The sequence below is a fragment of the Saccopteryx bilineata genome, chromosome 4 (genome assembly GCF_036850765.1).
Source record: "Saccopteryx bilineata isolate mSacBil1 chromosome 4, mSacBil1_pri_phased_curated, whole genome shotgun sequence".
Classification (NCBI taxonomy): Eukaryota; Metazoa; Chordata; class Mammalia; order Chiroptera; family Emballonuridae; genus Saccopteryx; species Saccopteryx bilineata.
Window position 1 is genome coordinate 132215684 of NC_089493.1, and position 12482 is coordinate 132228165.

The 12482-nt window shown below is 39.8% G+C and overlaps 1 protein-coding gene across 5 annotated transcripts in view; it reads left to right on the forward strand.

Annotated features, from left to right (window-relative positions):
• The window catches only part of PEAK1 (pseudopodium enriched atypical kinase 1), a 275077-nt gene that overhangs the window by 216397 nt on the left and 46198 nt on the right, over positions 1–12482 (forward strand). For all 5 annotated transcript variants that reach the window (XM_066278295.1, XM_066278294.1, XM_066278293.1 and 2 more), the window contains one exon: positions 7399–7577. In XM_066278295.1, coding sequence (XP_066134392.1) covers positions 7399–7577 — 179 coding nt within the window. The remainder of the gene's footprint in view (positions 1–7398; positions 7578–12482) is intronic.

Consider the following 12482-nt stretch of genomic DNA (forward strand, 5'->3'; position numbering starts at 1 on the left):
AAGAAAGGAATGTTTCTCTACTTATCACATGAAAAGGCTAGGGAGGAAAATGTTAAGTGAAGGCCTAAGGGTGCTTTGTGCACAGCCACTGCCTCCTAAGTCTCAATTCTTTTTAACATGATTAAGAAGGAATTCTACAAACTTAACCCTTTACGAGGGATATCATAGCCAGCCTCTTTATGTCTATGAGCCCAGTTCAAGGGGCTTACAGGCTTTTTTGTGGAACTTACACCCTCTGTCTCATATCCAAAGAAATCACTATGAATCTACAGGGAAAGCACGGTACTATTATCCCTGTGCCACAAATAATAGCACACACCCAGAAAAAGGGGGGATATAAGGCCAGATTAATTCAAAAAGTCAAAGGGGGGAGTATCGTTGTGCCTATCTTTTGTGGTGACTTTGTCACCCCACAGCCATTGGTCTTCACTGCAGTGACTTTGTCACTCAGCAGTTTTTGATCTTCTCTGCTGTGACTTTGTCAATCAGCAGTTTTTGGTCTTCTTCTGCTGTGACCTTGTCAGCCAGCAGTTGTGGGTCTTCTCCTGCTGTGACCTTGTCAGCCAGCAGTTGTGGGTCTTCTCCTGCTGTGACCTTGTCAGCCAGCAGTTGTGGGTCTTCTCCTGCTGTGACCTTGTCAGCCAGCAGTTGTGGGTCGGCTCCCGACAGGGAAGAGAGAGACAGAGAAGAAGGAGAGGGGGAGGGGTGGAGAAGCAGATGGGCGCTTCTCCTGTGTGCCCTGGCCGGGAATCGAACCCAGGACTCCTGCACACCAGGCCAACACTCTACCACTGAGCAAAGCGGCCAGGGCTAATACTTCCTTTTTTTAATAGCCCATTATCATCTGTGATTACTTACATTTTTTTTTCCCTTTTCTGCTATATCACTTCTGAGCAAAGGCACTCCTTAAAGTTCTTGAACACACTCTGTACCCTTTGCTCCTTTTACCTCATTGTTCTGTTCTCTCTGCTGAAGGGAACAGTGAAAATAGTTTCTCAGAGTGTAGCTCTAGGAGCACAATCTGGGGTATGTGTATAAATGCAGATTCCTGGACCATACCCCAGACCAACATCAGTCCCTGAAGGTGGGAGATACAAATCTGCATGTTTAATGAGCTTGCAAAGCAATTCTTAGGCACATTAAAGTCTGATAACAATTGGCATAGTGTTTTAGAACACAGAGGTTACTCTTAACCTGCTCTGTCATCTTGGGCAAGTATCATGAGCTCTGCCTCTCAGCTTCCACATCCTGGAACAGAGGCAGAGTAAGTATCTGTTCAGGGCACGGACTTCAGGGCTGCACTGCTGGAGCTGGATCTTGGCTCCCCCAGTGACTAGCTGTTACAGGAGGCAAATGCCTTACACTCTCTGACCTATACTTTCTTTCTTTGTAAACAGAGATAATAACCTGCCTTAAATAGGCTGTTGTGAGACTTAAAAGAATTTATGGAACAGGTTTAGAAAGTGAGGTTTGGAGGATGAGGACAGTCTTTGTTCCTCAGGGCATGTTTGACCAGGTGGAGACACTATTGGTGTCACAACTGTGGGACACTCCCTGTTTGGGAGTGATTCCAACACCTACTGGGCAGAGGCAAGAGGTACCACTGTGATCCTCCTAAACAGGGCGGCCCTCCACAACACTGAATTATTGGTATTATTGATCCAAAATGTCAGGGCTGCCACTTCTGAGAATCACGGCTAAGCACTATGTACGTTTTGCCTACTGCTGTTATTTGGGAACAATAAGTGTTATTCAGAATTTTATTGTAAGGAGATACATATTTAAGCATAGCACCTAGCACTCAGCAAATGTGGAGGCAGTAGAAGTTACTCTCAGGAAGCCAGACACAGCCTTTCTACACTAGAGCACCCCCTATTTAAATAAATCCTTTTGCAATGTAAGGAATGACTATTTAGAATTTTTCAAAAATAAAACATCTGTAACTATTATCTCACATTTAAAAATTTTATTGATTTTAGCGAGAGAAGGAGGGAAGGAATGAGAGAGAGAGAGAGAGAGACAGGAACATCAATCTATATAGGAACCCTGAAGAGGGATATAACTGGCAGTCTCTGTGCTCCAGTTTTATTCTCTAATCAACTGAGCTATCTGGCCAGGGCCATCATCTCACATTTTAACAATAGCTTTATTATTTTCAAAGTACCTGTACTTCTTCATCTTCATAATCAAGCATTTACTCTTGAGTTTTTATAATACACTGAGCTTGCCCTATGGTACTGGTGTAGAAAGAATGCAGATATGAGGGTTGGATAATATCAAATTCAGATCCTGACTCAATCACCTAAGTACTGTATTTCCCCACATATAAGACGCACCCTTTTTCAAAAAATTTGGGGTCTAAAATTTGGGTGCGTCTTATACAGCGGTATAGATGAAACAGGATGAGGCAGTATATGAAGGCAGTGATTTGTCATCAGACATAGATGAGGACAAGCTAATGGATGGGAGTTTTGACAGTGATGAGTTGTATGAATTTTATGGTGAATAAAACTTAAGTTCAATAACTTTAATACATACTTTTTAAATTTCGGGCCCCAAAATTAAGGCGCATCTTATACATGGGGAAATACGGTAGTAGTGTAACCTTTGGTAATTCATTTACTTCTTCCCCATTCCCTGTCTGTAAAAGCTACCTCCTGGGGTGTTTTGTGAATTGGAAAGGTGTGCAGCTTGATGTAGGAGTGAGTTTTGAGCAATTTTAGTTCCCCTTCCTCCCATACTCCCCTCAGTGAGCCCACAGTAGTTGTGGGGACTCAGGTGCACAATCATCTCTCAGCATCTCCCTGCTCTGACTCAAGGGCCAACAGGAAGTGGGGAGATAAGAGGAAGTTGGGAAGGGGTGTGGTGCATGCTTCCCTGGTGCTTCTGGGCACATGGAAAGCCCCAGGACCCATCTCCCTGGGTCAGTCTGTCAGGGAGGCCTGTTGGGGTGTTTTCCTAATTACTTGCCTTTTCAGGAAATACACATTAGTATCGTGCCCCACTCTTTAGAAGTGAGTCAAAGCCCCACAGTTGTCCTGAGAAGCCCCTTCTGCACCTCTGGTCTTATTTCTTTACTGTTAATTTGCACAGATACCTTCCTGATGCTGTTTGTCATAAGATTTTAAAACTGATTTTTCTTAGTATTATAAAGGTGGCAATGATTTACAGTGGTCTGTGTTTTTATCTACTTTGCTATCTTGCTATCTGGTGCCTTAAAGACACTTTTGCTATTCACATCTATTTAAAAAAGAAAAAGTGAAACTGCAGTGTTTGAAAACTAGAGTCTATTCTGGACCTTGCACATGGCTGCCAGTCTTCTCCATGCCAAGATCTAGCTGCTTTATTCACGGCAGTAAAAGCTGTGTGTTACAAGAACTCTTCATCTCTCAGTTATGGATAAGAAGTTTAAAGTTTTCAGTTAAAGACTATAGAAAGGTGAGTGGAAAATTGGAGACACTAAGATAGTGATCAGTAGTCAAAACACTTTTCTGAGGATGTCAGCAATTGGAAAGTGTAGCAAAATCAAGTGGATGACCTAAAATTAAGACAGGATTAAGAAATGTCATACTTGGTGGGGGGTCCTCTAGTTAGAGATAGAGAAAGGGAATTCCCCCCTCCAATAGGTGAAAAGTGTGGGCTGGGATACCTTTGTGAGCCATCCTTTTCTGATGTTCTCAGTTCTTTTTCCTTGTCTAGTCGCAGCATATGACCACACCTGAACCTGACCTCTCAAAAAACTCTCCTTTTCCCCTCTCTCTCTGTTGCCATTTCAGTCATACAGAGAACTGTTCTTCCCCCAAGACGTGACCATAGTATCATTGGTACATGTTATAGATTCTAAGGCAAGGTGTAACTGTAGATGCTCCACTTGCAAGTTCACTGGATTTCACTTTCGTCAGTTCTCTCTATAGAGTTGCTTTATAGTTGACAGTTCCTGTAACTGGTGATTCAGTATACTAGTCCACGTATTTTAAATGGGTTTATGAAGACTGATATTTATGTAGAATAGAGGTTGGGCTGCCCTGGTGCTCAAAGAGTTAATAAAACTAGCTTTTACTCAGCTTGGCTCCCCTGAGGTAACTGGCCTGTTTCCCAGACCACACCCCTGAGGCAAAGGTCTAGGTGCAGAGGGTGACAGATGCGGAACCTGAGTCACAGGTGTCTTGCCCAGCTCTTAGCCCTCCAGAGATCAGTGGGGTTGTGGTTCGTCAGAGCTTCCAAGTATGGTCACCAAACCCCCGAAGGCTGCACAGGATTTCCTTTAATGGGGAGTTGTGTGAGCGGGTACAGTAGGTGAATCTTTAATATTTCTTGGTGTTTAGCATCCACATTTTGTGTTGAGAGGCCCTTAGTGCAGAGCTGTGTGATTCATGTATGTGGGAACAGGCCCAGAGAACTCCTCACAGATTGTTTTTCCCAGTAGGTGAGGCTGTCAGCCCATTTCCTGGGCAGGGGACAAACAAGTGAGGGTAGATCATGGCTTCTGAACCCACCTCCACCAAGCCTTTTTGACTAATGGAAAAGAGAGCCTTCTTTTAGTGATGATGAGATTGGGAGAGGGAGAACAAGAGAGAGCAAGGCTGCAAAGATTAGGAGCTTAAGAATAGCTTTTTAGAGACCTCTCAAGTTGGCTTGAATAGGAACAGAATGTCTGGAAGTTTAATTTTTTTTTTTTTCTTAAAAGGGGACTGATATTTTAAATATATTTTATATATGATATATATTTTATGTGTTTAAAGTATATATTTTAAAATATATATTTTACATATTAAAAAATATGGCCTTAGCCGATTGGCTCCGTGGTAGAGCCTTGGCCTGGCATGTGGATGTCCTGGGTTTGATTCTTGGTCAGGGTACACAGAAGTGACCATGTGCTTCTCCATCCCTCCCCCTCTCGCTTCTCTCTCTCTCTCTCTCTCTCTCTCTCTCTCTCTCTCTCTCTCCCTTTCCCTCTCCTGCAGCCATGGCTTGATTGGAGCGAGTTGGCCCTGGGCAAAATGAGGATGGCTCCATGGCCTCCGCCTCAGGTGCTGAAAAATGGCTTTGGTTGCAACCGAGCAAAGGCCCTAGATGGGCAGAGCATCGCCCCGTAGTGGGCTTGCCAGGTGGATTCTGGTCGGGGTGCATGCAGGAGTCTGTCTCTCTGCCTCCCCTCCTCTCACTTAAAAAAATGTGTATTTTAAATATATATTTCATATGTATACAGTGGTACCTTGAGATACAAATTTAATTCGTTCTGTAACTGAGCTCATAAGTCAGTCAACTCGTATATCAAACTGCCGATACTGAACCCATGCGCCAATGCGCCAACTAGTGGCAGCTTCCCAAATCATGACTCATATCTCGGAATTTCACTCAGATCTTGAACAAAAATATGGACCGAGTCACAGCTCATATCTTAAAAAATTCATATGTTTGTCTGTATCTCAAGGTACCACTGTATTTAATACATTTTATGTATTTTTATATAGCTTTGAAATCAGAAATAGCTTATATTAACCTTTGCCATTAAAGATTATCTTTCCTCTCCTGAAGCACATTAATAACTACTCAGTGATTGATTATCTTGATATTAAGTGGTCTAAGAGGGTCTTGGACCTGTCACTTCACTTTCTCTTTTTTTTTTTTTTTTTAATTAATTATTTTTATTTATTTATTTATTTTTTTTTAATTTATTCATTTTAGAGAGGAGGGGGGGGGAGAGAGAGAGAGAGAGAGAGGAGAGAGAGAGAGAAGAGGGAGGAGCAGGAAGCATCAACTCCCATATGTGCCTTGACCAGGCAAGCCAGGGTTTTTGAACTGGCAACCTCAGTGTTTCCAGATTGACACTTTATCCACTGCGCCACCACAGGTCAGGCACTTCACTTTCTCTTTGCTGGCGTGTAGAAGTGGCGCCTCCTCATTACCCTATTAGGATGCTTCATGTTAGGACAGAGCCCTGCTTTGGGGCTGACGACCCAAGGGCAGCCCATCAGGCAGCATGTGAATTTCCTGTGTGCACACCTCCTTGTTGGCTGCTGGAGGAGTGGTCCCTGCCCACTTCTTCACTGTCCCCAGAGCCACATCCCATAATGGAACCTCCAGCTTATTGCTCACTCCACTGTAGCAAGACATCTGGCTCTGCCAGCTCTGAAGGAATATTTTTGAAGTTGTATAACCAGCAGGATTATTTTTCTGTTCAGGTACATGCATCATTGCTGTGATGAAAGATGGATAAGAAGGTGCTCCTTCTCTGTCAGATACACAGGTGACAGATGTTCAGATAACATGTGATCAAACAGAGCACATCTTGTAAAGACACTTGTCCATGTCACCATTCCTCATCACCAGTTGAAACTCCAGAAATAACATGTAATAGTGTATGTTTCCTTTTCCTTCTTTCTCTTTGCATTAAAGAAAATAAAAAACCAGTGCTGGTGCATATTTTACAGTCTAGGAACACTTTCAGGGGACCCAGAAACCATTCAAGATGCCTGATTTTGAGTTTATTTCATTGATCAGCCCAATGCGATTTTCTAACTAAGCCAGTATTCTCCACAAATATTTAATGACCATTCTGTCCTCTTAGGCTTTGAAACAATCGAATTGACAGTTCAGGTGGGGTAAGGAGTGGAGAAGATTAGAGGAAAGAGCTGTAGGCAAATGAGCAGGCAGAGAAGTGAAACAAGATTGGGAACATAATGCATTATGGGTGACCATGTTCTGGTATGTGACCAATAGGGAGGTTCAGATTCATTTGAATGAAAAAGGATAACTAGAATGTAGAACTCTGTTTTTCATTTGTCTCGCCTGTTGTATGCATATAAAAAAGGTTGATCTTCTGTACTGGCAACAAGACCTTCCTGTGTCAGTTTACCTACTAAAACAACGGCTTAACATTTTGTTATTTAGTCTAATCTCAACTTTATTTCTGATCCTTTACTAAATGCTTAGCAGATATTTTAGTGTGCAGTAAATACTATACATTAAATAAATACTGAAGAGTAAAGTAGTTGATATTTACTATAGTGTTATAGCAGTATGGTATAGTAAATATGCTAAATACTTGAATATATCTGTCTTTAACTAGTTAAGTATTCCATTCCCTACACCACCACCATCACCACCTCCCACTTAAAAAATAATGTTCCAGTCTTTCCCTGCTGTCCTCCAGCGTCCTCTGAGCCTGCCATACCTCCTGTACCAGACTGAATTCTCAGTATGTGTGATTCAGATAGAGATGTCAGCCCACATCAAGGCTGTCTTACATGCATACCAGCATTTGTTGTGTCTTATGACCCACTCTTGGATTATAGGGCCAGTTATTTACATCTATGGCAAGTATATGCCATCCATAAATCTAAATTTTAGCAAGATCTTGAAACACCAGCGTGACAGTGGTCTGATTTGTTCCAGCCAGGTGACCCATGAAGTAACAGAGGATTTTTCTCTTTGGGACCCAAGAACTGTGAAGCAAGATGGTGGAGGCTGCGCACCAGTACTGCCCCCACCTGAACTGGAAAGGGCAGAGGAAAAAGAAAACGTTTTAGATCCTATAGACCTGAATCCCTGTAGTGCAACATACAGCAACTTAGGTAAGTGCCAATGTCATAAAAGTGGTATTTAAACTTTGTCTCTTCGTCCAGTAGCCAAACACCATATTTCCCTGGAAAGATGGTTTATACTGCTCCAGGGAGCAGAAGTTGGACAATCAAGTTATAAATTTTGACTCACATCATAAAAAGTCTTGGTGTTTACTTGGCATGCCCTAAATACCTACTGCCTCAAGTCCTGTGCCATGTTCTAAGGGTCTGACAGTTCCTGCCTTGAGGGACTGTCCTGGAGGGCAAGAGGTAAACTTGGAAATGAAGTTAGTGTAATATGATAAAAGTAGTGACAGAGCCTGACCTGTGGTGGCGCAGTGGATAAAGCATCAACCTGGAATGCTGAGGTTGCCGGTTCAAAACCCTGGGCTTGCCCGGTCAAGGCACATATGGGAGTTGAAGCTTCCTGCTCCTCCCGCCTTCTCTCTCTCTCTCTCTCTCTCTCTCTCTCTCCTCTAAAATGAATAAATAAACAAAAATAATTTAAAAAAAAAGTAGTGACAGAAATATGCATGGAAGGTTTCCTATATACGTAGTTGAAGGTGTCAAAAGAATCCTTCCTGGAGATAATTTCTGAACTGAGCTATCTAAAAAGGAAGGTAGAGTATTCCAACCAGAGAAGAACAAGAAGGGGGTGCCAGACAGCTTGTGCAGGTGAGTAGCACATGCCGTTTGGCGTGGCAAAAATGAGAACTGGAGAGTTAGAGAATGTCAAGAATTTCAAGCTACAGGGGAGTGTTTATTCTAGGTCTGTGAAACACACTATTGGTATTTTGATAGGAATAGCATTGAATCTGCATGTTGCTTTGGGTAGTATGGACAATTGAACAATGTTAATTCTTCCTACTCATCCGCATGGTAAATACTTCTATTTATTTGTACTTTCTTAAGTATCTTATAATTTTCTCACTATAGGTCTTTTACCTCCTTGGTTAAATTTATTCCTAGGTATTTTATTTTTTTGACATAATTGTAAATGAGATTGTTTTCTTAGTTTCTCTTTCTGATAGTTTATTAGCATATAAAAATTCAACCTATTTCTGAATATTAATTTTGTATATTTATCAGTTCTAATAGTTTTATGGTTCAGTCTTTAGGACCCTATATGTAGCATCATGTCATCTGCAAATACTGACAAGTTTACTTTTTTCTTTCCAGTTTGGATGGGTATTTTTATTTTTACCTAAGTGAGAGCAAGGGAGGCAGAGAGACAGATTCCTGCATGTACCCCAATCGACATCCACCCAGCAAGCCCCCTCTGGGGCGATGCTTTGCCCATCTGGAGCATTGCTCCATTGCTCAGCAACTGAGCTATTTTTACTGAGGTGGAGGCCACAGAACTATCCTCAGCACCTGGGGTCAACGTGTTCAAGCCAGTTGAGCCATGGCCGCGGGACATAGAGGAGAGAGAGAGAGAGAAGAAAGAGGGGTGGAAAAGCAGGTGGTCGCTTCTCCTGTGTGCCCTGACCAGGAATCAAATCTGGGACATCCACACACCGGGTCAACACTCTACCACAGAGCCAACCAGCCAGGGCCAATTTGGATGCCTTTTATGTATATTTCTTATCTGGTTGCTGTGGCTAGGACTTCCAGTACTGTGTTGAATAAAAGTGGAAGTAGACATCCCTATCTTTTTCCTGATCCTAAGGAAATGCTTTTAGATTTTCCCTGGTAAGTTGGATGTTAGCTGTGGGTTTCTCATATATGGCCTTTATTATGTTGAATATGTTTCCTCTATTCCCATGGTGCTGAGAGGTTTTTTTTTTCTTGTCATAATTGGTGTTGGGTTCTATCAGATGCCTTTTTCTGCGTCTATGGGTATGATCATATGATTTTTATCCTTCATGTACTTTATATGGTGAATCACGTTAATTGATTTGTAGGTAGCGAACTAACCTTATGTCCGAAGAGTAAATCTCTCTTGATCATGGTGTGTGATTTTTTTTAATGTATTGCTGCATCTGGTTTGCTAATATGTTTTTGTCTGATTTTGGAATCAAGGTAATTAATAGTGCCCTTGTAAAATGAGGTCAGGAGCCTTCCTGCAGTTCAATTTTTTGGAATGCTTTCATAAAAATAGGTACTAATTCTTATTTGAAATTTTGGTAAAATTCACCTGTGAACCCAGGACTTTTGTTTGTTGAGAGGTTTTTTATTACAGCTTCAATTTTGATTGAAGTCAATCTGTTTAAATTTTCTGTCTTTCTTGATTCAATCATGAGAGATTGTATTTTTTTTTAGGAATTTATACCTTTTTCCAGATTGTCCAAATTGTTGGCACATTGTTTGTAGTACTTTTTAAAAATAATTCTTTGTGTTTTGTGGTGTCAGTTGTCACTTCTCTTTCATTTTTTATTTTATTTAATATGGTGATTTTTCTTTTTTTCTTGATGAGTCCAGTTAAAGGTTTTTAAATCTTGTTTATCTTTTCAAAGAACCAGCTTCTGGTTTTATTCATCTTTTCTGTACTTTTTTAGACACTTTTGTTTATTTCTGCTGTGATTTTTTATTTTTTTCTATTCACTCATTCTGTGCTTTGCTTAATCTTCTTTGCTAGTTTCTCAAGGTGTAAGGATAGATTATTAATTTGAAATTTCTCTTATTTCTTAAAGTAGGCCTGTATTGCTATAAATTTACCTCTTAAAACTGCTTTGACTGTCTTTCATAGATTTTTTTTTTGTATTAGTGTGTTTTCATTTTCATTTGTCTCAAGTTATCTTTTGATTTCTTCCTTAATCTCATGCTTAGCTCCCTCATTGTTTAGTAGCCGGTTACTTAACCTCCATGTGTTTGTATATTTCTAAATTTTCTTATAATTAACTTCTAGTTATATACCATTGTGATTGGAGATCAGACTTAATCTGATTTCAGTCTCTTAAAGTTTATTGAGACCTGTTATATCCTAACATGTGGTCTGTGCTAGGAAATGTTTTATGTGCACTTGAAAAGATTATATATTCTGCTGTTTTGGGGTGAAATTTTCTAAAATATGAATTATATCCATCTGCTTTACTGTGGCATTTAAGGCTGCTATTTTCTTGTTGATTTTCTGTTTGGATAATTTATCCATTCATATTAATTGGGTGTTAATGCTGCCTAGTATAACTGTATTACTGTTTATTTCTCCCTTTATGTATGTATACACTTACATTTGGTGCATAATTGTTTACAAGGGTTATCTTCTCTTGTTGGATTGATCCCCTTATTATTAAGAAATGTCTTTTTATCGAGGCAACTTGGTCACAAAGGAGGCACCCACCTCCCCAAGAATTATAGGGAATTTTCCACCACCCTACAGATATTTTAGAAGCCCTGGAGTAGTATAAGAGAAAATAGAAACTTGTGCTTTATTTTCACCTACTGAAAATCAAAAGAAAGACCTTTTCTTACTAACTTCTTACTAACCTGCTGAATAGAAAAGTGCTAAAAGCACGTTTTATTTCCATGAATGCCTAGGCAGAGAAATAATTCATCAAATACCATGAATAACAAAGGTAACAAGGCAGGTCAGAAAGAAGGTGAATAATCCCCAGAAAATAAACTTAAAGACATTGGAATACTATGTAATTTAAATGACAGAGAATGCAAGGTTTAGTTCTGAGAAAACTCAGCAAAACATAAGAAGTCTTAGATAGGCAATTTAATGAACTCCAAAATAAAATCAATTGACAAAAAGTATACTATACCAAAGGTATTTTAACTTAAAAAAATGAGACAAATAGGAATTCTGGAGTTGAAGAACTCAGTAAAGAGATGAAGAATGAACTAGTGAGCTTAAGAAATAGAGCATAGCCTGACCTGTGGTGGCGCAGTGGATAAAGCACCAACCTGGAAACGCTGAGGTTGCCAGTTCAAAACCCTGGACTTGCCTGGTCAAGGCACATATGGGAGTTGATGCTACCTGCTCCTCCCCCCCTTCTGTCTCTCTCTCTCTCCCCTCTCTATAATGAATAAATAAAATCTAAAAAGAAAAATAGAGCATATTAGATGGAGTAAAGAATTAGTGATATCAAAGGTAGAAATCTAGAAATGACACAGATGGAAGAAGAGATTTGAAAGTTGAAAAAAAACCCCAACAAACTCTTAAAAAACTGACTCCATCAGAAAGAGCATTATAAGAAGAATTGGTATACCAGAGGGAAAAAGAGGGAGAGGGGAACAGAGTGCCTATTCAAATAAGTAGTTGACAAGAACTTCCCAAACCTATGGAAAGAGCTGGATCCTCGAATCCAAAAAGCAATGAGAATACATAACTATTTTAATCCAAAAGATCTTCTCCAGAGAACATTATATAAATACTGTCAAATATTAATGATAATAATTCTCCAGATAGCCAGGGAAAAGAAGAAAATAGCCTGTAAAGGGAATCCTAATGATATAATTATTGCATTTTTTTCAGCAGAAGTTGTAACAGTTAGGAGATAGCAGAATCAAATATTCAAACTATTAAAAGGAAGAAATTACCACCAAAGAATTATTTATCCAGCAAAGTTATTCTTTAGATGTGAAGGAGATATAAGTAATTTTTCAGACATACAGAAGTTGAAGGAATTTACCGCCACAAGACCTGCATTATAAGAAATACTGAAGGGGGTTATTCTATCGAAACAAAAAGATAAAAATATACAAAACTATCAGTAAGATGACTAACAGACAAGAATTGCAACTCTTAATTTAGAATAGGGTGTTGTACACTTAAATATAACATAAAGGTTGAAGAAGGTAAAAATATTAGAGAAGAAGACAATATCTACTGCAATTTAGAAATGAATTTAGTGCATAAAAAGGAATAATTTGTGTCAACAAAAATATATAAAGGTAGGAGGTTTATGTTTCATTTGCACAGGGGAATGGAGATAAAAGGTAGTCAGAAGAAAAAGGACTGAAACTTCCCTT